We start from the raw sequence: 26,998 nt of genomic DNA, 5'->3' as shown, positions 1-26,998 counted from the left end.
GTGTTCCAGCAAAGTGAGCAGTGCCCAAGAGCAGCATGGGGGGTATAGCAGTGACAGACTGATCAGCTGGTCCTCCAGGGACCAGGCTGTCCCAACTGCTCAAATATGGATACCCTTGCAGGAAACCCGGGTGTGTTTCCCTCCCTCAGCACCCAACTCTGCTTTAATCTGACCATCTGTCACCTCGGAGCCCACTGTGCAGTAAATGTACTAAATATGCCTCACCATTTGCTCTCTGGTAGCAAAACTCATCTTGCTGCTTCTGAGGCTGGCTGCTGACTAAAGTCTTTTTCCCTGCTAGATATGTCCAGGGAGCTTTCTGCTAACAGAGGAAATGTTGCATTTCTCCATTAAGGAAAAGCTAAATTTCAGTATTTCCTCTGCTGACAATATCAGTAAATGTCTCTCTCTTGTCCTTGTGCATTAATCTAAATTCATCCTGCTAATTTATCTCTCTTCCCTTGCAGGCAGGAGTAGCAGAGAGGAGAGTAGGGAGAGAGTAGTGAGATGGCAGAGATCTTCCTTCACACACCTGCATATTCTCTTCCTCCAGTCCTGAGCCCTCCAAGCATTTTCTAGGCAATGCCCCGAGCAAGGTCAGGGAGACAGAGCTCCCACGTGTACTCACAGCCCCTTCTGGTCACATCATTGCCTTCCTGTCTGCTTGTTGTGCTTTGTGCTGTCTTGGTTGTTGTGACCTCTGACATGCCAGAGTGTCTGAGACAGGATCACTTTGGCTTCAGCATCAGAGGGAATAAGAGACACACAGAGGAAAGTCAGATTCTGCTGCCTCTTAGACGTGATTGGAAAAGGAGACTTAGAGGGGATGGAGCAAGGTGAGGTGGTTCACTGGTGTTAAAAGCATTTCTAACCTGGGAATGTTTCTCCTTCGAGGTGGCAGACAGAAAGCTCAAGTCCTCAACACGAGCCTGATGCACTCAGAGTCTGAGCTGGACAGTGATGAAGCCATCTTCACATGGCCTGACCGGGAAAAAGGGAAGCTGCTCTGCAGCCAGAACGGCTCCTTGCGCAACGGACAGCTGACACTCAAACCCAAGAACCAGAGGGAGGAAATCCTATAGCTCCCCTTGGACAGCCTTGGCTGGAGCTCAGCAGGGAAGGCCAATCCCGTCCCTGTCCTACCAGGGCCTTTGGAGGCCACTTTGACTAGGACAATGCTGCTAACTCGTTTCACAAAAAATAACTTGGGTTTTGTGGGTTTCTTTTCATTCAGTTAAAACTGGTTGTACTTGAATTTGAACTTCAAGGGAAATCAAAGGGAGGAGAAGGCAACTGTGAACCCCAGAAGAGTCAGAAAAGGACAGAGCTGGCATCTGGAGAGGGCAGGACAGAACCACTTGGAGCAACTGTGAATGTGCAGGAGCCTCCTAAGCCACCTCAGACTGCAGTGGAGGGAGCACCTGTGGACCTCCAGCTCACTTGCCATGGAGCTCCTCGGAGAAGGAAGGTCAAGTCCTTGAGCTGTGCTCTGAGCTCCCTTCAGGCTCCCACAGCCTACCACTGGCTACTTGTGCTGTCCAACAACTTCCTTCTCCTTTACTCCCACCTTCCCTAATGGTTTAAGCACTATTTTAATGTAGACTTGTCCTTTCACGTGCACTTGGCTGCTGTTGGAGTGTAGAGGAGGGGGAATGTAAACACACTGGTCACACTCTGGCAGTTTGCAGGTAGGAGAGGGGTTTGTGGCTGTTCTAAATCGCTGTCAGGCCGCTCTCATGGGGAGTGTTGGGAACTGGTGCCTGTTCCTGTGTGAAAAGCTGACCTGTGGTTACTGCCCAGGTTGGGAGACCTCCTCCTGCAACAAAGTCCTGCTGGGTACCAGAGCTGGGGACACACACACCCACCTTTGGTACCTATGTCCAACGTCTGGCTTCATTCCAAAGCTGTGACATGTTCCATGGCCCCAGCACCTTCTGTTGGTCACCAGGCCGTCCATGAGGCTGGACGTTAACCATATCTCAGTTATGGAACACTGTGTACTGTGGGTTTTTTTTTTGGTTTGGGTTTTTTTTTCCCCTTAAAATTTGCACATCCCAGGTGATGGGGATTGCTCTCTGCAGTCCCCAGCTGGCTGCTCCCTCAGGCTGGCAGCTCTCTGGCCTTGTGCTGTTGTGGCTGCAGAGCCCTGTGTGCTCCTGTCGCGGTGTGAAGAGCACACATGGTGTCCTTTCATGGTGGAAAAGGGAACTCTGGGTACCCCAGGGCAGTGGGCAGTTCCAGCAGCACGTGGCACAATGTGTCACTGTGTCCCCTGCTGCCTGAGCCCAAGGGCAGGCATGGGGGCCCTTTCCTATTCCCACTTTCTTATCTCACTGTGCTGCTGTCGAGTTGCACCCTGTCCTTGGGCAGAACTCAGCCTCGTGCTGGCATGAAGGATGCCACTGCTTCTCTGGGGATGGGTGGGCAGTTCATTGCCTTTCTTTGTGTTTAATTTAAAAACTGGAAACTGGTTTCATTGGCTTTTTTTTTTTTTCTTCTTCTTCTTGAGCTATGAAAGCCAAAAGGCTTTAAGTTCCTCAGTTGTATTTATATTGCTGCACTACTGATTTGTGTTGAGCTAGATGAAGATTAAACACTATTGAACGTGAGGGGACGTTCCCTCACTGAATGTAGTCATGGCTGCTGCTGAGTTTATTTTTTGGGCAATCAGCTGTTCCTCAGGCCCAGCACTGGAGCCTGCAGCTCTCCCAGTGCTGAAGCCACAGCATTTGCTGGCGTCACAGCACAGGCCACCCTCTGCCTGGGCTGTCTGGCACACAGCTGGGGCTTGGCTCAGGCTTCCCCTGCCTGGAGGCTCCTGCACCCTCTCTCCCCTCCAAACCCAGCTGGGACCACACATGGGCAGGGCTGACCCCGGGGTGCTCCTCAGCTCCTCAGTGCTGCTGTCCCATGGCCACACACTGAACTCTTGGGTGACACCACCCTCTGTGTGTCCTTTCATTTGGATGTAAGTGAACAAAATTTGGGAATAGGAGGGTTTGGAGCTGCAGGGATTGACCAGGTGTGGTCCTGAGGCTGTACCTCGTGCTGGGAGAGGGGAGCTCTTGGGCTCTGTGTGGTTCTGGTCCTTGGGGCTTGTGCTTTTTGAGCCCCTCATTCCTGCCCATCCCAGGGAGGGCCCCCAACAGCAGATGGGGGCTCAGCCATTGGGCATTGCTTGCTGCAGGGGTCAGTGCCCTTCTCAGCAGGCACAGGCTGGGCTTTCCAGTGAGCCTGGCTGCTTGTTGTGGGACAGGGAATTACAATTTCTGCAGCTGTCACCCTCCAACATCTTTGTTCAGCTGTGGTTGTTTCCTTCACCCCCTGTGTGTCACTGTGGGGTCACAGCCCTTGAGCTGGGGGTGCTATACTGAGGGGCTGCACCCCAACCCAAGGTTGGGCTTTGGCTTTCTCTCCATGCCCAGCAGCTCGTAGTCACTTGCCATCTCCGAGTGCAGGTTTGTGACAGCACAGCACAAGCTCACAGTGGATTCCTTGCTCCCATTAGTATTCCCTGGCTGTGCAGCCTCTTCCCCCTCCGTGTGTTAACCCTCAGTGCCATTCAGGAATGGGGACAGGCAGCTCTGCACCCCAGCTTTGGGGGGCACGTGTGGGGCTGACAGAGGCAAGGAGACACTCCAGGCTGAAGGTGGAAACTTCTGGCCCAAGGGAGGAGCAGGGTGGGCTGTCTGCTGTAGTGCCCCAGGAGCACAGCCCTCCCCAGGCGTGTGCACAGGGCCTCCCTGGGGTGTTGGAATCCCTTTCCCCACTCTCCTCCTCGCCCAGCGTCACTAATTTTGCTGCTGGTTTGTTAACTGAGCACCGTGAGCGTGACCTTGCTCGAGAAGGTTTCTGCATTGCTATGCTTTATGATTTCACAATTAGACACTGGCTACAAGTTGCCCACGTGTAGAAGTTAAAGGCTGAGACATCTGTCAGATGAACCAGCACTTTCACTCAGTTTTGTTTCCTTCAACATATTCAAGTGCTGGTGAAGATGTTTGAGGCAAATTCTAGTTTTGAAATAGTTTGCTCTTAAATTTTTTCCTCGTCCTGCTGCATACTGGGGGTGCCCAACCTGCCTGTTGGTGTTTGGTGATTCCAGCGTTACCTTCCAGGGGTCAAGACTAAAAGTATTTTTCTTTTTTTTTTCTTTTTTTTTCTTTTTTTTTTTTTTTTAAACAAAATGTTCCTTGCAAATGAGAAGATGTTTTACTTCTTTCTCCAGTTTCAGCTATGGGACAGTTTTCACCGAAGGCTTGATTTCACAGGAAAGTAAAATAGCAGTTGCCCCACACCTGAATAGCAGCACCTCCTCATGCAGCAGAGGAAGATTTATTAATTAGTGGAGTCCTTGATGGAGATGATTGTGGCCACCCAGCTCTCACTGGGGCTGGCTGTGTAGGGAACACACTTTAGCACCGTGGCAGCCAGGAGGGACCCGGTGGCACTCTGGGACACGGATTTTTCGGAAAAGGGAGATTGACCTTCAGAGCTGCCCTTCCGTCCGTGCACAGTTCACGTGGTCCATGGGGTGGGCTGGAGCCCTCCGAGTTCACTTCCCTCAATGTCACCTAAGGACAGAGGAAGCCAAATCTGATGAGATTCCCGGCTGCGGGCTCGGCTTGGTGGGTGGGGAAAACTTGCAGCAGCCCCAGGGCAGCGCTGGGAGAGGAGAATGGGGTTTGTCACTGCCCTGCGGGCAAAGAGCTGCTCCTGCCTCCAGCAGATTTTGGTCTCTGTCACATCCTCAGGGGGGGATCAGGGCCTGGGCTGGAGCCTCAGAGCAGCCCCAGGCTCCGCAGTCTATGAAATGGGTTTTATTGCTGGAATTTCACAGCTCAAGAAACTGAGGCAGCTGTGACGGTGGCCAAGGCAGCAGCTCCAGGACTCTGCCCACCGCGGCTGTCCGCTGTTGTGGTGGTTGAGCAGCCGGGGGAAGCCCCGCGGTCCCTGGGGGATGTGGTGCAGGGATTTGGCCGCAGGCTCCGCGGCCGGGGCCAAACCCAGGCGCCTGTAGCACGGTGACGGAGCCGGGGAGATCGGGGTTGCAGTCGCAGCTACATTTGTGCCTCTCTAAGCAGCACCCAGGGCTACGAAGAGTTAAAAAAACACCCCAAAAGTCTCTTTCCGGAGCCAGAGGAGCACGGTTTTTCCTCTCTTTGTACTCCTGCTGCATGTGCTGTCCTTGCTCCGACCGTGTGGATTTGGCGCTGCTCCCCAGCGCCTTCCTGTCATTAGGATTCCCTGGATTGCTGCTGCTTTCTTTCCTCCAGCCGGGCTCTCCCTGTCCTCGGCGCTGACAGGAGCTCCCGCACCTCGCCCGGGTCTCCCGTAGCCACGGGGGGGACACATTTACAGTAACCATGTGCTCCTTCCATTATCCTGTGCCCAGGGTGTGGGCGCGCTGCAGGGCTGCTGCGGTGTCCCCTGCCAGCTGGGGACACATTGTGACACCGCTGGCACCCTGCAGCGTCCCCGGCTGCGGGAGATGCCCCCGGGGGCTGTTCCAGAGCCGGGCAGGAGCGTTGGTCACGGCCCTGAGAGAAGCCAGGATTTGCAGGGGGCTCAGCTGGAGAACCGACCCTGCTTCGGGCATGTCCCAGTGGGATCTTGTCTCCCACCTGCTCCCCGCCGCCAGCACCCCTCGCGTCCCTCCTGACCGGGCACAGACCCAGCGTCACTCCCCGGGTCGCTGCTGGCCCAGTAGGGGTTGTTTACAGGCATTTTGGAGCTGGCTTGGGGCAGGAGTTTGCGGAGCATCCCTGCTCCTGCCTCTCCTCTCCCGCTGCTCCTCCTGCTGAGGCAGAGCCCCGAGGGGCATCGGGGGCGGTGCGGGTGCTGCGCTGGAGGCCCGCGGGCACCATCGCCCTCTGTCCATCCCTCTGTCCGCCCGTCGGTCCACGCGGGGCCCCGTGCGCCGGGTGAGTCCGTCTTTCCATTGTTCAAACAATCCCTTTTCCACACGCGGTGCCAAAGGCTCCCCGCTCGCTCCCGCACGCGCCAGTATATTTAGCTGCCTCTAAGCCTCTACCTTTCCTTATATAGGAGAGGCCAAACGAATTTCTCACTCTCATTATTAATAGCCTGAGAGGAGCTCTTAGGAGGCTGCCAAAAATAGCAGGCAAACAGAGCGCACCCGGGGTGGGGAGGGTGTCGTGGCAGGCAGGGAGCCGCCGGGACCGCCGCGGGAGGGATGCCACGCTGCTGGTCCTGGCTTTTCCCTTTGGGAACCACATTAAGGTGTCTCCCAGCATCCTGCCCCGGCCACGGGGTCCCCCTCGCCCCGCCAGCTCTCCGCAGGTAGGACCGGCGGGGCTGCGGGTGGGCAGAGCAGCCCTGTGCCCCCGGATTTGGCGGCTGGGGATGCTGGAACAACGGCCCCGTGGGTGCTGGGGACACCCCAGGCGCCTGGAGCAACCCAGGGATCCCCATCCCCGCGGGCTCCCCTTGGCCGTGGGAATCTCCTGTGGCTGAAGTGGTGACGGGTTTTACCCTTTTGTGCGCTCCACAGCTCTGTTTTGCCCTCGGGTTGCCGCTGGGCCCAGTGGCGTGTGCCTGCTGCCCCCATGACATGGCTTTAGGGCACTCGGGGGACGTGGGGCAGGTGGCAGAGCTGGCCGGCTGCCTGCGCGCTGGTGGCGGCCCTGGCTGCCTCTGTCCGGGAGGGAGAGGGCTTCTCAGCGGAGATCACCCACACAGCATCCCCAGAATTGGGCACATGTGCCGGGACACCGACACCGGGATGGGGCGAGCGAGGAGGGAGCTTCGGGCTGCCCAGCGAGCGGGGGGTCTTCAGCTGCAGCCGTAGATGTTGCATCCCAGGCAGGGTCTGCCTTAAATCCCTCCCTCCTCCCTCCCTCCCTGGCGAGGAACTTCTCCCGCTGAACTGGAGGATGCTGCAAGCTCCTGCGGACGAGCCGGAGGAGTCCTGTGGCAAAGTCAAGGCGAGCGGGGAAGCAGCGTGCTGGTGCCGGGTGTCACCGCAGCTCGCTGCCGCCAGCCCAGCCTGCTGCGGCCGCTGTCACCTCCAGGACCGTGAGTGGCCTTGCGGGCGGGAGGTGCGGGGTCTGCGGAGGGCAGCGGGGCTTTCCCCGCCGCCAAGGTTTAACCTTCAGCGAGCCCGGCCGGTGCTCAGCCCGCCGGGGCCGGGGATGCTACTGCTGCTGGGCGCCGGCAGCGGCTCGGCGTGGGCGGGGAGGGGACACCCTGGGGAGAGGGTCACCGCAGCCCCCCCTGCTTGGGGCCAGCTCGGGTGGAGGTGGAGGGGTGGGGGGTAGCAGCAAGTCTCTGTGTGGCTGGGGGGACAGTGGGGCCCCCCCGGCAGGGTCCTGGGGGGTGAGTGCTCGGGTTCTGCTGGCAGCACCCGACCCTTCTGCCTGCGGGTGTCCCCCTGCAGCGGAGCCGGTCACCCCCTCCCCAGGGAGCCGGGGTGCCCTCCGCCACGCAAAGTGGGGACACCCCGCGCCTCTGGGATAGGGTGGGAAGGGAAACCCAACTTCTGGGCACCTCAGCATCGCATTTGGGATTCGCACGGAGGGAAGCGCTGGCCACCACGGCAGGGTGCACCAGGGTGATGCGCCCACCGCCCCGACACGGGCAGTGCCGCGGGCGAAGGGAAGGCAGGACGGGAGCCGAGCTGCTCCCCCAGGCACCCTGTGCCGGCGCTCCCCTTGCACCCACCTCCCTCCTCCTTGCCGGGCCTCTTGGTATTTTAGAAGTCACTCAGCAGCTGCTGCAGTGGGTTTGCCGGGGATGGATGAACCGGGGGAAGCCGGCTGGGGGGGCAGCGCTGAGTGGGAAAACTTGGAAAGGCCCCTGCGGGGCAGCGGCTGCAGAGCTCGGCCACGGACGCGGCGCTGGCAGAGCTGGGGAAAAAAAAAAACTCTTCCTTTTATAGCCAAGCTGGGGCTGTTGGGTGCCTGCGGGTGCCTGGGTGTCACTACGGCCGGCCCCGGCAGTCCCCCGGCTCCTCCGCCTCCCCCTGCAAAGCCGTCTGGTGCCCGCAAACCACCCTGGCCGGGCGGGGAGCTGCCCTCGGGGCAGCTGGAGAACACGGAGCGCTGTCCTGGCCGGGGACACGCAGCCGGTCTGCGGGCATGGAGAATTGGTGGAAGAGGGGCTGCCCCAGCCCACAGCTCCTTGGTGGGTTTCGGCTCAAGGTCTACAGCTGCCAAAGGCAGGGCTGGGGCTGGGGAGGGCTCAGGAATGCCTTCGGTGGTGGGGGAACGCCCAGGGCTGCAGAGGGGTTGGTGGTGGTAACTGGGAATGTCTGGGCAGAGAGGGCACTGGGGTAGAGCCGGTCTATGGAACAGGGCAGGGGCAAGGAGGGGTGGTGGGAACACGCGGGGGTGGCCTGGGCTGGAGCTGGGGGACACGAGGTGGCCGGATGCAGTGAGTGTCCCGTGGAGCTGGGTGCAGCCTTCCAAGGTCACTGGGAGAGCCCGGCTGAGGGCTGTGGGAGCAGTGTCAGAGGACGGGGGCTGGGATAGCTCTAATACCCGGTCCTGGGAGGATACCCAAGGTCAGCCGAGGTGACTGGAGATGAACTCGGCTGCGATGTGAGAGCCCAGATGTCGCGGCCCGGCTTTGCAGTTACAGGGTGGGTGCAGCCACAAGCCTTTGGCTCCCACTGACCCCTGACAGCCCTGGCAGTCCCTGGCACCCCGACACTGCTACAGCAAATCCTCAGGGCAGCACGGCACTGCCCTGCAGGGCCGGCACAGCCCCAGGGCTCGAGTGGGTGCATCTGTGCAGCCTCGGCCTCAGGACACCCACTGCCATTGATGTGGGGTGGCACAGGGCTGCTGGTCCTGCCACACTCACTGTGCCCCACTGCTCCTGCAGGGCTGGGGACTTGTCTTGTGTCCTGGGAGCCGAGTCTGGGCTCCTCAGGGCTGGATCCCTGGGGATGAGCCATGTGGGAGCTGCTGGGGTGCTGGAGGGACATTCTGGGGGGGCATGGCTGTGTCATGCTGTGCCCCACAGCAATAGTTGGTGTCTTGAGGGTCCACTGAGCAGCAACTGCTGCCTGTGGGTGCAGTGAGCTGGGCTGGTGATGTAAGGCTGTGCTTGGCACCCAGGGGCTCCGTGCAGGGAGCTGCAGCACATGTGGCCACAGCTCCCGGTGCTGAGTCACGGCCACACCGTGTCCAGCCAGCCCCTCCTGCCCACAGCCAGGCCCCCACACACCCCTGGCTTCCCTGTCCTGAGATGGGGCAGCCCTGGGAACCCAGGAACACTCCCTGTACCTGCCTTTGTCCTGTTCCAGCTGCAGATTTAGGGCTGGGAAGGTCACTGAAGTCAAGGTGTGTCCCCTCTGTCACTGCCATGGCCAAGCTGTGCTGGGGATGAGAAGCCCCCCACAGTCCCCTTAGGGTCTCGAGCCTCTGAGCTCTCAGCTGAATCCCTCCTCCCATGGGTAAAGCACCTCCAGCCTTCCCTGCCCAGAGCTGGTGTCCGTGTCCTTCTCCTGGCCTTTGAAATGAGGTGGGTGGGGGCACGGGGCTGTGGGAGGTGAGTACCCTCCTACACTGATCCACTACACTGGAACATGGAAAGATTTGGGAGTGCGAAGTTTGGGGGTCCTGGGGAGTGGAGAGAGGCAGGGGAATTAATTGGTTCATCCTGACCCAGTGCAGCAGCAGCAGCAAGGAGGGTCTGTGCCAAGCCAAGAGCCAGGGCTGAGGGGGATTCCCCCTGTGGAAGAGGCTCCAAGCACAGGCACCCAGCTTTGCCATCCATCGCTGCTGGCCCCTGTGGGCTCACAGGACGTGGCCCTTGGCTGTGCCCCATCTCCTCACAGGTACAGCTCCCTGGTGCTCCCACAGCCCAAACCACTGAGCCTCAGCTGCATCCCAGAGCATCCCATCACCCACACAGGGCCGTCAAACCCCCAAAACACCGGCCTGAGCACCCTCCAGCTGCTGACAGGCTTTGGCTCCGAGGCACACACAGGTTGCCCACGGCTCCAAACACAGGGAACTCCAGAGTGGCTGTGGGCACAGGGGCCATATGGACAATGCCTGCACCTGGGCTGCACCGGGCAGAGGCCAATAACAGGACTGGGGGTGGGCAGGAGGGGCTCCCCACAGCCTCTGCCCACTCTCGGGTTTCACCAGGAACACTGGCTCCTTCCAGGACCTCACCGGAGCTGGAGGACACGGCCGGGAGAGGGACAGCCCCGTGCCCTGCACCCCCAGCCCCGCAGCACCCACCTCTCCCTCCCAACCCTACATACTTCTTCATATGCCCATATGGAGCCGGCCGGCCTTATGGAATGTTAAGAAGTATGTATTTTTGGGCTGGGACCCCCACGCCGGGAGCCCCCATCACCAGCGCCGTCCTGACGGAGCCTCCGGAGAGACGATGCATCCCTGGGGCTGGTAAAAAGGAACCAGATCAACTTGCAACTGGATTTGGTCCCCTTCAACCAGCTGCAGAGGTGCATGAGCCACGGCACCCGCTGCCCCTCGCCGCTGCGATGCTGCCCTGAGCGGGCTGCGGGTGAGGAGCGGCTGCGAGGAGCAGGAGAATGAACGGTGCAGAGCGGGGCTTGGGCTGGGTTTTGGGTGTGCCCCGTGGACACGAGGCCGGTGGAGCGGCTGCAGCTCTGCTCTCACACTGCCCGGGGCCCTCGCCAGAGCCGCGGGGTTTCACCGCTGGGGAAAAGCCCCGTGAAGGCTCAGGAGCCCTGGCACAGGCCTGAGGAGCCGCCGGCCCGGAGCCTCCTTCCCCATCAGCTCGCACAGCTCCCGGCCGGGCCGAAAGGGCTCCGTGCGGGGACAGCCCAGGGTGCGACCCGGGGACAGGAGAGCCCCAGCCCTGCTCTGACAGAGACAGCGACGTCAAGAGTTAACGGAAAAGTGAAACAAAGCAAGCAGTTTCAGAACTTCTCGGAAATCATCTGACCGTCCCCAGTCCTCTCTGGGAGGACCTTTGTGGCAGATATCGGCCCTTCAGAGCACAACAGACACACAAGAGGTTGGTGGTGGGTGGTGCCGCGGTCCCGCGGTGGGTGTCTGGGGACAACAACCTTTCTCTGAGGTGAGGACATGATGGGGGGCTGCTCACCTCGCTGTCCCCATGGAGCAGCCACCGAGCCCTGGGTGGGGCAGGAGCCGGGGCTGGGGAGGGGCAGCCTGTGGAATGGGAAAGGGGTGGCTGGGGACGATCGTGCAGGGCAGCAGAGCCCCTTGGACCCCTCCTGCAGCCCACGATAAAAATCTTCTTCTTGCTTCCCAAAGGACCAGGTTTAGAGAAAAGTCATTGCAGCTTTCGCTGCCCCCCAGCAGACCATGGGTAAGTTGGGTGGCTTGAGGGGTCGGGGGCAGGACCTGCAGTGGGACTGCGGGCGGTGGGGCAATCCTGGGGTTTGTCCCTTCTCCCCTCTCCTCTCCCCAGGGCGTCTGCAGGGCTGAAGGAGGCTGGGGCTGGGAGAGCTGCTGCTGCCACCGGAGCCCTGCCCGGCACAGGGTCTGGGCTCCAGCCGGGAGGAGCTTCAGTGCCCACACTCCTGCCCGTCTGTTATTTTCTTTCTTAGCCTTCCCTCCGGTTGCTTTTGTGATCGTTCTGGGAGTCGCCCTGGGACTTGCACTTATAGGTGAGAGTCTGGCATGAGATAAGCAGCACTCGGCTTCACTTGGGGAAGCTGCTCAGAGGGAAGGGGCAGCACTGGCTGTAGGCGAATCCGCAGATGGCTGGGACAAGGAATTCTGCTGACTTGAATATTGTAGAACTCGTGGTTATATTGCAAGGGTCGTGGGTAAAAGGGCCTTGCCTTCAGCCACCAGCCTGGGCTGAAAGGAAGCCCCAAAGAGAGAGGGAGAGAGAACAGCAGGGTGAGAGCTGAGAGAGAAGGGAGCGAGAGAGAGCAAGAGTAGGGGGAAGAGGAAGGGTAAGAGACAGCGAGGTCCTTGTTACAATACCATGATATCTCCTTTTGTGATGAATATTCTAATTAACAGTGACCAACCAACACAAGACACAAAATCCTATAGAATCTACATACAGCCTATAAGAACTACTACATTACTATACTGTGTTATATTTTAAACTCTAAAAACTACTCTTTAGACTTCTGTTTTGCTACATTGACCTTTGGATCCCTTAGCCACCAGAAAGGTATTTTTCAATAAACAGGATTTTCCTTCAGCTAGCTAGGCCATTGTTTTCAGGTTATATAGTAACTAAGACTCAGTATCTTACACCTCAAAGCCAGCTTTCATTTCTATTTCGATTATAGGTTTCATATTTTAAGAATCTTTTCCTAAGCAATCATATTTATAAGGTTTCCCTGATTCACCTTCCACAACAACTGGCCCCTGCCTGGAATTCTGCCTGCCCCCCTCGCTGCTGCAGCCCTGCACACTGTTCCTCTCCTGCCGCCCGTGGGGTGTCCCCGTCCCTGCAGCCCCAGCCCTCGCTCCCTGCTCTGCTCCCTGGGTGCTTTTGGGGAGGCCGGTGCTGGTGCTGGTGGCAGGGGGAGATGTGGGTCACAGAGAGCACCCTGACACTGCTCTGTCCTCTCTGCAGCAGGAGCAGCAAAAAGACGGACCACCAATGTGGCTGTGAATATTGAGGTTGGACATGTCCATATTGGTGAGTGGGGAGGGCAGGGAGCTGGGCTGTGCTGGGTGGGAACACGGGGCTGGAGCCTGGGCTTCCTCTCCAGCCAAAGCAGCCCTTGAACCCCTCATGGCTCTGAATGTGCCCAGACTGTGGCATAGGGATCAATCCCAGTGTGGTGGGAAGAGCCAGGACCTGCTGGGACAGGGCTCAGGGCTGAGGCCATCAGGGGCTGTGCAGGCAGGTGTCTGCTCTGGGGCAACAACTCCTGTGTCCAGTGGCAGCAGTGACCAGAGGCAGAAAGGGAGAGCAGAAAGGGGTTGGATGTGCTGAGGGAGCAGAGCTCACTGCAGGCCAAATGTCTGGCACAGAGTGAGGAGACCCTTGCTGGAGAGACATTTCTGGCTGTCCCTGCCCTGTGCCTGTCCATCAGCAGGGAGCCTCGATGCTTCTGGGAAATGACACTCCTGTCTTTATAGGGGAAATGCGAAGGGAGCGCCCTGCAATCAGCAGCCCATGCCTTGCTGTCCAGAGAAAAACTCCTGATTACCACCGCCAGTGATCAGAAGCAGATTTGTTTCCTTCCAAGCAGCCTGATACTTGTCTTCACACTGCAGCAACTGGGAAGCCCCGTCTGCCCCCCAGCAGTCCCTGTAACAGATCTGGATTGCCTAGAGCCATGAATGCTTTGAAAGCTTAATAAAAGTGCATTGCAGGTGTGTGTGTGTGTGTGTGTGTGGTGATGCTTGGGGTGTGTCATGGCTCAGGTACCTGCCCCTCACCTGGGGATTTGTTGTGCTCCAGGAAGGGATTGCCGCAGGCAGCGTTTGCAGCCTTGCTCCCTGTCCCCCTGCACAGCCAGGGGCTGCCTCCCACTGACCCCTGACAGCCCTGGCAGTCCCTGGCACCCCGACTCTGCTACAGCAAATCCTCAGGGCAGCACGGCACTGCCCTGCAGGGCCGGCAGAGCCCCAGGGCTTGAGTGGGTGCATCTGTGCAGCCTCGGCCTCAGGACACCCACTGCCATTGATGTGGGGTGGCACAGGGCTGCTGGTCCTGCCACACTCACTGTGCCCCACTGCTCCTGCAGGGCTGGGGACTTGTCTTGTGTCCTGGGAGCCGAGTCTGGGCTCCTCAGGGCTGGATCCCTGGGGATGAGCCATGTGGGAGCTGCTGGGGTGCTGGAGGGACATTCTGGGGGGAGCAGAATGTCTTTGGCTGGGTTTTGGGTGTGCCCCGTGGACACGAGGCCGGTGGAGCGGCTGCAGCTCTGCTCTCACACTGCCCGGGGCCCTCGCCAGAGCCGCGGGGTTTCACCGCTGGGGAAAAGCCCCGTGAAGGCTCAGGAGCCCTGGCACAGGCCTGAGGAGCCGCCGGCCCGGAGCCTCCTTCCCCATCAGCTCGCACAGCTCCCGGCCGGGCCGAAAGGGCTCCGTGCGGGGACAGCCCAGGGTGCGACCCCGGGGACAGGAGAGCCCCAGCCCTGCTCTAACAAAGCCCGTGACGTTGAGAGGAAAAGAGAAACTTAAAACATGTTCTCGAACTTCTCGAAAATCAGCTGACCAGACGGACACATCCTACTTGGCTCTTAGCTGCACCCCTCGGCTCTCCAGAGCGCAATAGAAAGATCCGAGGTTAATGGCTTGCAGTGCCGCGGTCCCTCGGTGGGTGTTTGGGGACAGCAGCCGTTCTCTGAAGAGGGGACAATAACGGGGTCTGCTCACCTCGCTGCACCGGCAGAGCAGCCACCGAGCTTTGGGCTGGGCAGGAGCCGGGCTGGGGCTGGAGGGTCTCTTGTGACCGGAGGGGCTGGGGGGAATCCTGCTGGGTGGGAGAGGGGTGGCTGGGGGCCATCGTTCAGGGCTGCAGAGCCCCTCGGGCTCCTCCTGCCGCCCAGGGAAAAAACAGCTTGTTCTTTCTTCCCGAAGGACCGGCTTAGATCAGACTCATAGCAGCTCTCGCTTGCAATTTCCAGACGACGATGAGTAAGTCCGGTGGCTCCAGCGGGCGGGGGGCCGGGACCTGACCTGGGACTGGGTGGGGTGCCAGTTTTGCCTTCTCCCCTCTCCCCCCGAATGGCTGCAGGCCTGAAGGAGGCTGGGGCTGGGAGAGCTGCTGCTGCCCCCGACCCCGCCTCTGCCCGGCACAGGGCACTGGGCTGCAGCCAGGAGGAGCTTCAGTGGCCACAGTCCTGCTCATCAGTTGTTTTCCTTCTCAGCCTTACCTCCAGTTGCTGTTGTAATCGTTCTGGGAGTCGCCTTGGGACTCCTACTTGGAAGTAAGAGTTTGGCACAGGATGAGCAGAGCTCGGCTCCGCTTGTGGTGCTGCTGAGAAGGGAAAGGGCAGCACTGGCCCCTGCCTGGAATTCTGCCTGCCCCCCTCGCTGCTGCAGCCCTGCACACTGTTCCTCTCCTGCCGCCCCTGGGGTGTCCCCGTCCCTGCAGCCCCAGCCCTCGCTCCCTGCTCTGCTCCCTGGGTGCTTTTGGGGAGGCCGGTGCTGGTGGCAGGGGGAGATGTGGGTCACAGAGAGCACCCTGACACTGCCCTGTCCTCTCTGCAGCGATAGGAGTGTATCACACCAGGAATGCCGAAGGTCTGTATTTCCATGTTGGTGAGTGGGGAGGGCAGGGAGCTGGGCTGTGCTGGGTGGGAACACGGGGCTGGAGCCTGGGCTTCCTCTCCAGCCAAAGCAGCCCTTGAACCCCTCACGGCTCTGAATGTGCCCAGACTGTGGCATAGGGATCAATCCCAATGCAGTGGGAAGAGCCAGGACCTGCTGGGACAGGGCTCAGGGCTGAGGGCATCGGGGGCTGTGCAGGCAGGTGTCTGCTCTGGGGCAACAACTCCTGTGTCCAGTGGCAGCAGTGACCAGAGGCAGAAAGGGAGAGCAGAAAGGGGTTGGATGTGCTGAGGGAGCAGAGCTCACTGCAGGCCAAATGTCTGGGACAGAGTGAGGAGACCCTTGCTGGAGACACATTGCTGGCTGTCCCTGTCCTGTGCCTGTCCATCAGCAGGGAGCCTCGATGCTTCTGGGAAATGACACTCCTGTCTTTATAGGGGAAAAAGAAAGGGAGCACCCTTCAAGCAGCAGCCAAAGCCATGCTGGCCAGAAGAAGGTCTCTTGATTACCACCGACACAAAACAGAACTTGGTTTGTTTCCTTCCAAGCAGTCTCATTCATGTCTTCACACTCCTGGATCTGGAAATGCCCCCACTGACCTCGAGCTGTCCCTGTAACAGATTTGGATTGCCTTGAACCACAAATGCTTTGAAAGCTTAATAAAAGCACATTACACATGTGTATGTTGTGTGGTGATGCTTGGGGTGTGTCATGGCTCAGGTACCTGCCCCTCACCTGGGGATTTGTTGTGCTCCAGGAAGGGATTGCCGCAGGCAGCGTTTGCAGCCTTGCTCCCTGTCCCCCTGCACAGCCAGGGGCTGCCTCCCACTGACCCCTGACAGCCCTGGCAGTCCCTGGCACCCCGACTCTGCTACAGCAAATCCTCAGGACAGCACGGCACTGCCCTGCAGGGCCGGCACAGCCCCAGGGCTTGAGTGGGTGCATCTGTGCAGCCTCGGCCTCAGGACACCCACTGCCATTGATGTGGGGTGGCACAGGGCTGCTGGTCCTGCCACACTCACTGTGCCCCACTGCTCCTGCAGGGCTGGGGACTTGTCTTGTGTCCTGGGAGCCGTGTCTGAGCTCCTCAGGGCTGGATCCCTGGGGATGAGCCATGTGGGAGCTGCTGGGGTGCTGGAGGGACATTCTGGGGGGAGCATGGCTGTGTCATGCTGTGCCCCACAGCAATAGTTGGTGTCTTGAGGGTCCACTGAGCAGCAACTACTGCCTGTGGGTGCAGTGAGCTGGGCTGGTGATGTGCAGCCCCAGGGGTGGCTCACAGCAATGCTGGGGTGTTGGGTGTGGCACTGAGCAGCAACTCTGCTGCCTTTGGGTGCAGTGAGCAGGGGCAGAGATGTGGGGCTGTACTTGTCACCCAGGGGCTCCATACAGGGAGCTGTGGTGCCTGTGCCAGGGCTCCCGGTGCTGTCACTGCACAGGAGGTGAGCAGGGGCACGGGGCTGTGGGTGGTGGGTGCCCCCTTACACTGGCCCAGCTGCACCAACCTTCAGCCACTGCTCTGGCACACGGACAGATGTGGGGATATGGAATTTGGGGTCCTGGGGGGTGAAGGGGTGCAGGGGAAGGAGTTGTGTGGGTGCAGGGAGCAGGAGAAAGGGCGGTGCAGAGTGGAGCTTGGGCTGGGTTTTGGGTGTGCCCCGTGGACACGAGGCCGGTGGAGCGGCTGCAGCTCTGCTCTCACACTGCCCGGGGCCCTCGCCAGAGCCGCGGCGTTTCACCGCTGGGGAAAAGCCCCGTGAAGGCTCAGGAGCCCTGGCACAGGCCTGAGGAGCCGCCGGCCCGGAGCCTCCTTCCCCATCAGCTCGCACAGCTCCCGGCCGGGCCGAAAGGGCTCCGTGCGGGGACAGCCCAGGGTGCGACCCCGGGGACAGGAGAGCCCCAGCCCTGCTCTAACAAAGGCCGTGACGTCGAGAGGAAAAAGAGAAACTAAAAACATGTTCTCGAACTTCTCGAAAATCAGCTGACCAGACGGACACACCCTAGCTGCTTATTAGCGGCAGCCCTCGGCTCTACAGTGCAGAATAGAAAGATCCGAGGCTGGTGGCTTGCAGTGCCGCGGTCCCTCGGTGGGTGTTTGGGGACAGCAGCCTTTCTCTGAAGCGGGGACAACAACGGGGGCTGCTCACCTCGCTGCATCGGTCTCACCTCGCTGCATCGCTAGAGCAGCCCCCGAGCCCTGGGCTGGGCAGGGGCTGGAGCTGAGGGGTCTCTTCTGTGAGAGGGGAGGAGGCAGCTTGTGGAATGGGAGAGGGGTGGCTGGGGGCGATCGTGCAGGGCTGCAGAGCCCCGGGAGCACCACCTGCCGCCCACGATAAAAATCTTGTTCTTGCTTCCCAAAGGACCAGGTTTAGAACAGACTCACCGCAGCTCTCGCTCCCGCCCCGCAGACCATGGGTAAGTTGGGGGCTCGTGGGGTCGGGGGCAGGACCTGCGGTGGGACTGCGGGCGGTGGGGCAATCCTGGGGTTTGTCCCTTCTCTCTTCTTCTCCTGGGCGACTGCAGGGCTGAAGGAGGCTGGGGCTGGGAGAGCTGCTGCTGCCACCGGAGCCCTGCCCGGCACAGGGTCTGGGCTCCAGCCGGGAGGAGCCTCAGTGCCCAAAGTCCTGCTCTTCTGTTATTTTCCTTCTTACGTTTTCTTCCAGTTCCCCTTGTACTCCTTGCAGGAGTCGTCGTTGGGGTTGCAGTTACAGGTAAGAGTTTGGGACGGGATGAGCAGCGCTCGGCTTCACTTGTGGTGCTGCTAAAAGAGAAGGGGCAGTGCCTGGAATTCTGCCTGCCCCCCTCGCTGCTGCAGCCCTGCACACTGTTCCTCTCCTGCCGCCCCTGGGGTGTCCCCGTCCCTGCAGCCCCAGCCCTCGCTCCCTGCTCTGCTCCCTGGGTGCTTTTGGGGAGGCCGGTGCTGGTGCTGGTGGCAGGGGGAGATGTGGGTCACAGAGAGCACCCTGACACTGCTCTGTCCTCTCTGCAGCAGCAGCAGCAGCAGTGTTACGCACCATGAACGCCAGAGGTGTGTATTTCCATGTTAATTAGTGGAGAGGGCAGGGAGCTGGGCTGTGCTGGGTGGGAACACGGGGCTGGTCCCTGGGCTTCCTCTCCAGCCAAAGCAGCCCTTGAACCCCTCACGGCTCTGAATGTGCCCAGAGTGTGCGATAGGGATCAATCCCAATGTGGTGGGAAGAGCCAGGACATGCTGGGACAGGGCTCAGGGCTTTTGGGACATGACACTCCTGTCTTTATAGCAGAAAACCAAAACCAAAGCCGGGCTGGCCAGGGAAAACCTGATTACCACCGCCAGTGATCAGAAACAGATTTGCTTCCTTCCAAGCAGCCTGATTCATGTCTTCACACGGCAGCACCTGGAAATGCCCCCGCTAACCCCCAGCAGTCCCTGTAATGGATTTGGACTGCCTTGAACCACAAATGCTTTGAAAGCTTAATAAAAGCACGTTGTAGATGTTTATGTGTGTGCAGTCACTCTTGGTGTATGTCATGGCTCAGGTACCTGCCCCACACCTGGGGATTTGCTGTGCTCCAGGAAGGGATTGCCGCAGGCAGCGTTTGCAGCCTTGCTCCCTGTCCCCCTGCACAGCCAGGGGCTGCCTCCCACTGACCCCTGACAGCCCTGGCAGTCCCTGGCACCCCGACACTGCTACAGCAAATCCTCAGGGCAGCACGGCACTGCCCTGCAGGGCCGGCAGAGCCCCAGGGCTTGAGTGGGTGCATCTGCGCAGCCTCGGCCTCAGGACACCCACTGCCATTGATGTGGGGTGGCACAGGGCTGCTGGTCCTGCCACACTCACTGTGCCCCACTGCTCCTGCAGGGCTGGGGACTTGTCTTGTGTCCTGGGAGCCGTGTCTGGGCTCCTCAGGGCTGGATCCCTGGGGATGAGCCATGTGGGAGCTGCTGGGGTGCTGGAGGGACATTCTGGGGGAGCATGGCTGTGGTGGCAGCCCCAGGGGTGGCTCACAGCAATGCTGGGGTGTTGGGTGTGGCACTGAGCAGGAACTCTGCTGCCTTTGGGTGCAGTGAGCAAGGGCAGAGATGTGGGGCTGTACTTGTCACCCGGGGGCTCCATACAGGGAGCTGTGGTGCCTGTGCCAGGGCTCCCGGTGCTGTCACTGCACAGGAGGTGAGCAGGGGCACGGGGCTGTGGGTGGTGGGTGCCCCCTTACACTGGCCCAGCTGCACCAACCTTCAGCCACTGCTCTGGCACACGGACAGATGTGGGGATATGGAATTTGGGGTCCTGGGGGGTGAAGGGGTGCAGGGGAAGGAGTTGTGTGGGTGCAGGGAGCAGGAGAATGAACGGTGCAGAGCGGGGCTTGGGCTGGGTTTTGGGTGTGCCCCGTGGACACGAGGCCGGTGGAGCGGCTGCAGCTCTGCTCTCACACTGCCCGGGGCCCTCGCCAGAGCCGCGGGGTTTCACCGCTGGGGAAAAGCCCCGTGAAGGCTCAGGAGCCCTGGCACAGGCCTGAGGAGCCGCCGGCCCGGAGCCTCCTTCCCCATCAGCTCGCACAGCTCCCGGCCGGGCCGAAAGGGCTCCGTGCGGGGACAGCCCAGGGTGCGACCCGGGGACAGGAGAGCCCCAGCCCTGCTCTGACAGAGACAGCGACATGAAGAGGAAAACAGAAACAGAAACGGAACGAGCGATTTCCAAACTTTTTGAAAATCACCTGACTAGGCATATCTTACCTATCTTGATCTTTGCGGCAGACTTTGGCCTCTCAGAGCACAACAGACACACAGGAATTCGGTGGCCTGGGGTGTCGGAATCGCACAGTGGGTGTTTGGGGACAGCAGCCGTTCTCTGAAGGGGGACATAACGGGGGGCTGGTCACCTCGCTGCCCCGGCAGAACAGTCACAGAACTCCGGGTGGAGCAGGGCCGGGGGCTGGGGCTGAGGGGTCTCTTCTGAGAGAGGGGACGGGACCGGCATCTCCTGGAGGGGAGAGGGGTGGCTGGGGGTGACTGTGCAGGACAGCAGAGCTCCGGGGGCTACTACATGCTACGTGTGGAAAAAAGATCGTGTTCTTGCTTCCCGAAGGACCAGGTATAGAGAAGAGTCACTACAGCTGTCACTCCCGGCCAGACGACCATGGGTAAGTTGGGTGGCTCATGGGGTGGGAGACACGGGACGTGACGTGGGGCAGATTAGTGTGGCACGGGGACCCTGGGGTTTGTCCCTTCTCTCTTCTCCTCCCGGGGGTCTGCAGGGCTGAAGGAGGCTGGGGCTGGGAGAGCTGCTGCTGCCACCGGAGCCCTGCCCGGCACAGGGTCTGGGCTCCAGCCGGGAGGAGCTTCAGTGCCCAAAGTCCTGCTCTTCTGTTATTTTCCTTCTCAGCCTTACAGCCAATAGCCTTTGTATTTTTTCTGGGAGTCGCCGTGGGACTTCTAATTGTAGGTGAGAATTTGGCACAGGATGAGCAGCATTTGGCTTTGCTTTGGGAACTGCTCAGAGGGAAAGGCAGCACTGGCCCCTGCCTGCAATTCTGGAATTCTGCCTGCCCCCCTCGCTGCTGCAGCCCTGCACACTGTTCCTCTCCTGCTGCCCCTGGGGTGTCCCCGTCCCTGCAGCCCCAGCCCTCGCTCCCTGCTCTGCTCCCTGGGTGCTTTTGGGGAGGCCGGTGCTGGTGCTGGTGGCAGGGGGAGATGTGGGTCACAGAGAGCACCCTGACCCTGCTCTGTGCTCTCTGCAGCAACAGCAAAGAATCAGCCCATAGATTTGACTGTGAATGGGAAGGGTGCACGTCTCCATGTTGGTGAGTGGGGAGGGCAGGGAGCTGGGCTGTGCTGGGTGGGAACACGGGGCTGGAGCCTGGGCTTCCTCTCCAGCCAAAGCAGCCCTTGAACCTCTCACTGCTCTGAATGTGCCCAGACTGTGGCATAGGGATCAATCCCAGTGTGGTGGGAAGAGCCAGGACCTGCTGGGACAGGGCTCAGGGCTGAGGGCATCGGGGGCTGTGCAGGCAGGTGTCTGCTCTGGGGCAACAACTCCTGTGTCCAGTGGCAGCAGTGACCAGAGGTGGAAAGGGAGAGCAGAAAGGGGTTGGATGTGCTGAGGGAGCAGAGCTCACTGCAGGCCAACTGTCTGGCACAGAGTGAGGAGACCCTTGCTGGAGAGACATTTCTGGCTGTCCCTGCCCTGTGCCTGTCCATCAGCAGGGAGCCTCGATGCTTCTGGGAAATGACACTCCTGTCTTTATAGGAGGGAAAAAAAAGGCCTACCCTCGGAGCATCAGCTCGTGCCTTGCTGTCCAGCAGAAGAACTCCTGGTGACCACTACCAGTGATCAGAAAGAGATGTGCTTCCTTCCAAGCAGCCTGATTCTTGTCTTCCCACTGCAGCAACTGGGAAGCTCCCACAGATCTGCTGTTGTGCCTTTAGCAGATTTGGATTGCCTTGAGCCATAAATACTTTGAAAGCTCAATAAAAGAGCATTGCAGGTGTGTGTGTGTGTGCGGTGATGCTTGGGGTGTGTCATTGCTCAGGTACCTGCCTCATACCAGGGGATTTGCTGTGCTCCAACAATTTGCTGTGTTCCTACAGCAACATCTGTTGACGGCAAGGGAGTGGGAACTCTGCAAACCTGAGACACTTATAGAGCACGTGGTTTTATTGCAAGGGTCATGGGTAAGAAGGGCCTTGCCTTCAGCCGCCAGCCTCGGCTGCAGGGAAGCCCCAAAAAGAGAGAGAGAGAGGTAAGAGGTAAGAGGTAAGAGGTAAGAGGTAAGAAATGAGAGCATGGTAAGAGAGGTGGCAGGGGTAAAGTAGGTGAGTGAGTTAAGAGCAAGAGAGTAAGGTGAGATCATAAGGTAAGAGAGGGAGGTCCTTGTTACAATACGTTATATCTCATTTTGTGTTGAATATTCCACTTTACATTGACCAACCGGTTCGAGATACAAAATCTACAGGCTTCACACACAGCCTATGAGAGCTGCTATGATACACCATCATTCTGTATTCTAAACTTCAAAGACTACTTTTCTTATCTACCTTTTCCCTGATACCTTGGGGGCTACTCCCTCGAGCACCTTTGTTTACTATCACCCAACCAGTCACCAACTAATCGCTGAATTCCAGCCTTGCCATGCCTGCATCACAAAGCTAGCTTTCATTTCTACTTCACTCACAGGTTTTATATTTTTAGTATCTCTTGCCAGGCAATCATATCTGTAAGGTTTCCCTCTCTCATCTTTCCCAATGAGTTGCAGCCAGCAGCGTTTGCAGCCTTGCTCCCTGTCCCCCTGCACAGCCAGGGGCTGCCTCCCACTGACCCCTGACAGCCCTGGCAGTCCCTGGCACCCCGACACTGCTACAGCAAATCCTCAGGGCAGCACGGCACTGCCCTGCAGGGCCGGCACAGCCCCAGGGCTCGAGTGGGTGCATCTGTGCAGCCTCGGCCTCAGGACACCCACTGCCATTGATGTGGGGTGGCACAGGGCTGCTGGTCCTGCCACACTCACTGTGCCCCACTGCTCCTGCAGGGCTGGGGACTTGTCTTGTGTCCTGGGAGCCGAGTCTGGGCTCCTCAGGGCTGGATCCCTGGGGATGAGCCATGTCGGAGCTGCTGGGGTGCTGGAGGGACATTCTGGGGGGAGCATGGCTTGAACTTCAAGTTCTGGGGACTTTGCAGACCTACTGTTCTGCTGGGGATTTTTTCCCTGGGCGGCTTTTCCTGCTTTTGGGGCTTGGTGACTCTCTGGCTTTTTCAGTCTCGGGGCTTGTGAGTTTCGGGTTTTGATTTGATTTCAGTTTGCTGCACTTCTGTGTTTCCTCGCCCTGGCCCTAGCCCAGTTTTAATCCTTTTCGCCCTGACTCCACCTTGACTTTTGCCTCTTCTTCACTCTCGGGCTCCTGCTCGCCCCCGCGTCTGTCCCGTCCCCCTGTGTCCCTCTCTGACCACCTCCCTGCCTCTTCCGCCCTTTGTTCCTGCCCGAGCCGCCTGCATCCAGCGCTGCCCGCCCCCGATCCAGCCCCCCGTGCTGCCCCATGGCCCCGTGAGCCTGTCCCGGCTCCCACAGCTCCTGCCCCAGCGCCCACTCCCACAGCGCGTGTCCGCCGCCCCGGGGCCGGCAGCGAGCACAGCCCGCGTCCTGCGGGCACGGACGGCGCTCCCCGCTCTGCTGCTGCTGCTGACCCCCGCTCTTTATCTCTGCCTTCTGCTCTCTGTCTCCCTTCCCAATCCTTTTCCATTTTTTTTTTTCTCTTACTCTGTCTTTTCCAGCACATTTTGGTAGGGGAATTTTTTAATTGTTTTGGATTTTCTTTATCAATAAATGGTATTCAGGTACACTGTTGTCTCGGTTGATTTAATCTTATTCCAGATCATCTATTTTTAAAAGCGTTCCTCACAGTTCCTCACAGTGGAAAGCCACAGGCTCCCAGCAAGGACAACCCCAGGGTCCAATGTCCTGGAAATGGGGACCCCCGGCCCTGTCCAGCAGAGTCAGCAACATCACAGAGTGGGTGAGAATGAAAGTGAAACTCAGGGATTGAACAATTTCTCCTAAATGACCTATCCTGACATTCCCTGTTGGAATGATTCCTGCAGCCCTTTGACCCTCAGAGCACAGTACCCTCAGGGCAGGTTGGTGATACGGGGTGCTGTGCTCCGGTGGTGGGTGTTTGGGGACAGCACCCTTTCTCTGAGGGGGGCACAATAACAGGGGGCTGCTCACCTTGGTGCACTGGTGTAGAGACACAGAGAAGATAAAATTGAGTTACGGGCAGAGGGATGCACCTGCAGAATGCCATGGGAGCACAGAGCAGCTTATCTCCCCTGACGGAGCCCTCCACATACCACAGCATGTGATCATCTTTTAGAAAGACAGTAGGAAGGGGTGTTGCTGGAGTGGCAATGCCTGATAGGTCACTTAGTGATAAAAACATATAAGGAAACACCGGGTCTTGAAGAAGGGTATAAAAGCAGCTCCTTTCTCTTAATGTTTCAGTCTTCCTGTGGGTCTGAGTCTGCACCTCCTTCATTTACACACAGGCTGAGCTGCCAGGTAGCCCTGGGCAAGGCAGGAGCCTGGGCTGGGGCTGACGGGTCGCTTATTTTTGGGGTGGCCAGGGTCTCCTGGGTGGGAGAGGGGTGGCTAGGTGTGATCGTGAAGGTGGCAAAGCCCTGCTGACTCCACCCGCCGCCTGGGGTATAAAAATCTTGTTCTTCTTTTCTAAAGGACCGTGCTTAGAGCAGACTCATCACAGGTCTCGCTCCCACCCAGCCAACAATGGGTAAGTTTGGTGGCTATTGGGTCGAGGGGCACAGGACTCGCAGTGGGACTGTGGGGAGAGCACGGGGACCCTGGGGTTTGTCCCTTCTCCTCTCTCCTCCCTGGCATCTGCAGGGCTGAAGGAGGCTGGGGCTGGGAGAGCTGCTGCTGCCACCGGAGCTCTGTCCGGCACAGGGTGTGGGCTCCAGCTGGGAGGAGCTTAGGTTCCTCACTCCTGCCTATTTGCCATTTTCCTTCTTATTTGCAGTTGAGGCCATCACTGCTTGCGCAATCGCAACTGTAATTGTTGTAGCCATTGCTGGATGCACACTTGTAGGTGAGACTCTGGCACGGGATGAGCAGCATTTGAGTTCACTTGTAGTCCTGCTGAGAGGGAAAGGCAGCACTGGCCCCTGCCTGCAATTCTGCCTGCCCCCCTCGCTGCTGCAGCCCTGCACACTGTTCCTCTCCTGCCGCCCCTGGGGTGTCCCCGTCCCTGCAGCCCCAGCCCTCGCTCCCTGCTCTGCTCCCTGGGTGCTTTTGGGGAGGCCGGTGCTGGTGCTGGTGGCAGGGGGAGATGTGGGTCACAGAGAGCACCCTGACACTGCTCTGTCCTCTCTGCAGCACTGAAACACGGTATGGGGATGTTCATCGGTCTGAAGTGCGAATATTTTGAGTTCTGTGCTTCTGTTGGTGAGCGAGGAGGGCAGGGAGCTGGGCTGTGCTGGGTGGGAACACGGGGCTGGAGCCTGGGCTTCCTCTCCAGCCAAAGCAGCCCTTGAACCCCTCACGGCTCTGAATGTGCCCAGAGTGTGCGATAGGGATCAATCCCAGTGTGGTGGGAAGAGCCAGGACCTGCTGGGACAGGGCTCAGGGCTGAGGCCATCAGGGGCTGTGCAGGCTGGTGTCTGCTCTGGGGCAACAACTCCTGTGTCCAGTGGCAGCAGTGACCAGAGGCAGAAAGGGAGAGCAGAAAGGGGTTGGATGTGCTGAGGGAGCAGAGCTCACTGCAGGCCAACTGTCTGGCACAGAGTGAGGAGACCCTTGCTGGAGAGACATTTCTGGCTGTCCCTGTCCTGTGCCTGTCCATCAGCAGGGAGCCTCGATGTTCTTAGAACATCACACCCTTGTCTTTGCAGGGCAGAAAAACAAGGACTGACTCCTCAATCCAAGCAGCAGCCAATTGCATGATATCACAGAAAAAACTTCCTGTGTTCAATGCAATGGAAAAAATATCACAAGATTACTTCCTTCCGAGCAACCTGATTCGTCTTAAAATGCCAGCTGCTTGAATGGAAAATCCCTCACACAGCTTCTGCTTTGAATTATTTGGATTCATTTTACTCATAAAATAATGTAAAACAATAAATGAACAGTCCCAGCGTGTATGTGTGATGATGTTTGGTATGTGCCTGGCCCTAGCCCAGTTTTGATCCTTTTCGCCCTGACTTCATCTTGACTTTTGCCTCTTCTGCCCTCTCGGGCTCCTGCTCACCCACGCAGGAGTCTCTCCCGTCCCCCGGTGTCCCTCTCTGACCACCTCCCTGCCGCTTCCGCCCTTTGTTCCTGCCCGAGCCGCCTGCATCCAGCGCTGCCCGCCCCCGATCCAGCCCCCCGTGCTGCCCCATGGCCCCGTGAGCCTGTCCCGGCTCCCACAGCTCCTGCCCCAGCGCCCACTCCCCCAGCGCGTGTCCGCCGCCCCGGGGCCGGCAGCGAGCACAGCCCGCGTCCTGCGGGCACGGACGGCGCTCCCCGCTCTGCTGCTGCTGCTGACCCCCGCTCTTTATCTCTGCCTTCTGCTCTCTGTCTCCCCTCCCAATCCTTTTCCATTTTCTTTTCTCTTTCTCTGTCTTTTCCAGCACATTTTGGTACGGGAATTTAATTGTTTTGGATTTTCTTTATCAATAAATGGTATTCAGGTACACTGTTGTCTCGGTTGATTTAATCTTATTCCAGATCATCTATTTTTAAAAGCGTTCCTCACAGTTCCTCACAGTGGAAAGCCACAGGCTCCCAGCAAGGACAACCCCAGGGTCCAATGTCCTGGAAATGGGGACCCCCGGCCCTGTCCAGCAGAGTCAGCAACATCAAAGAGTGGGTGAGAATGAAAGTGAAACTCAGGGATTGAACAATTTCTCCTAAATGACCTGTCCTGACATTCCCTGTTGGAATGATTCCTGCAGCCCTTTGACCCTCAGAGCACAGTACCCTCAGGGCAGGTTGGTGATACGGGGTGCTGTGCTCCGGTGGTGGGTGTTTGGGGACAGCACCCTTTCTCTGAGGGGGGCACAATAACAGGGGGCTGCTCACCTTGGTGCACTGGTGTAGAGAGAGAGAGAAGATAAAATTGAGTTACGGGCTGTGGGATGCACCTGCAGAATGCCATGGGAGCACAGAGCAGCTTATCTCCCCAGACCTTGGGAAAACCTGTAATGTGGTGGTTTCTTTAGGAAGAGGAACCGGCTGCAATCTTCCACACGCCTGAGCGTGCGATTACTTTTAGAAAGACATTAGGAAAACATCTTGCTGATGTGGCAATGTGTGATACCTCACTTAGTGATAAAAACATATAA

The 26,998-nt window shown here is 58.9% G+C and overlaps 1 protein-coding gene and 5 long non-coding RNA genes across 9 annotated transcripts in view; all 6 read left to right on the top strand.

Annotated features, from left to right (window-relative positions):
- Positions 1-2,633, top strand: part of KIAA0319L (KIAA0319 like) — a 30,038-nt gene extending 27,405 nt beyond the window's left edge. The window contains exon 21 of the mRNA XM_066335358.1: positions 895-2,633. Coding sequence (XP_066191455.1) covers positions 895-1,082 — 188 coding nt within the window. The 3' untranslated portion in view covers positions 1,083-2,633. The remainder of the gene's footprint in view (positions 1-894) is intronic.
- Positions 2,634-7,244: 4,611 nt separating this feature from the next.
- LOC136371188 (uncharacterized) lies at positions 7,245-25,796 on the top strand. Of its 2 annotated transcripts, none has more exons than XR_010745296.1 (5): positions 7,245-8,145; positions 24,393-24,447; positions 24,694-24,762; positions 25,050-25,118; positions 25,565-25,796. It is a non-coding gene; the product is annotated as an uncharacterized lncRNA (long non-coding RNA). The 2 variants fall into 2 exon arrangements; XR_010745295.1 differs by lacking the exon at positions 7,245-8,145 and adding an exon at positions 24,182-24,218.
- LOC136371226 (uncharacterized) lies at positions 10,645-13,286 on the top strand. 2 transcript variants are annotated; one of them, XR_010745303.1, is made up of 5 exons: positions 10,645-10,983; positions 11,247-11,301; positions 11,543-11,602; positions 12,535-12,600; positions 13,047-13,286. It is a non-coding gene; the product is annotated as an uncharacterized lncRNA (long non-coding RNA). The 2 variants fall into 2 exon arrangements; XR_010745302.1 differs by having other exon boundaries at positions 10,646-11,046.
- Positions 14,154-15,869, top strand: LOC136371259 (uncharacterized). The gene is made up of 5 exons (XR_010745317.1): positions 14,154-14,231; positions 14,496-14,552; positions 14,786-14,845; positions 15,129-15,161; positions 15,626-15,869. It is a non-coding gene; the product is annotated as an uncharacterized lncRNA (long non-coding RNA).
- LOC136371258 (uncharacterized) lies at positions 17,173-18,667 on the top strand. 2 transcript variants are annotated; one of them, XR_010745316.1, is made up of 5 exons: positions 17,173-17,275; positions 17,549-17,603; positions 17,852-17,899; positions 18,178-18,216; positions 18,452-18,667. It is a non-coding gene; the product is annotated as an uncharacterized lncRNA (long non-coding RNA). The 2 variants fall into 2 exon arrangements; XR_010745315.1 differs by having other exon boundaries at positions 18,449-18,667.
- On the top strand, positions 19,908-21,656 carry LOC136371187 (uncharacterized). The gene is made up of 5 exons (XR_010745294.1): positions 19,908-19,989; positions 20,255-20,309; positions 20,552-20,611; positions 20,907-20,969; positions 21,416-21,656. It is a non-coding gene; the product is annotated as an uncharacterized lncRNA (long non-coding RNA).
- Positions 25,797-26,998: the final 1,202 nt, after the last annotated feature.

Source organism: Sylvia atricapilla, chromosome 24, assembly GCF_009819655.1.
Source record: "Sylvia atricapilla isolate bSylAtr1 chromosome 24, bSylAtr1.pri, whole genome shotgun sequence".
NCBI lineage: Eukaryota > Metazoa > Chordata > Aves > Passeriformes > Sylviidae > Sylvia > Sylvia atricapilla.
The sequence above is the reverse complement of the archived record's forward strand: the minus strand, read 5'-3'. Positions and strand labels throughout refer to the sequence as shown.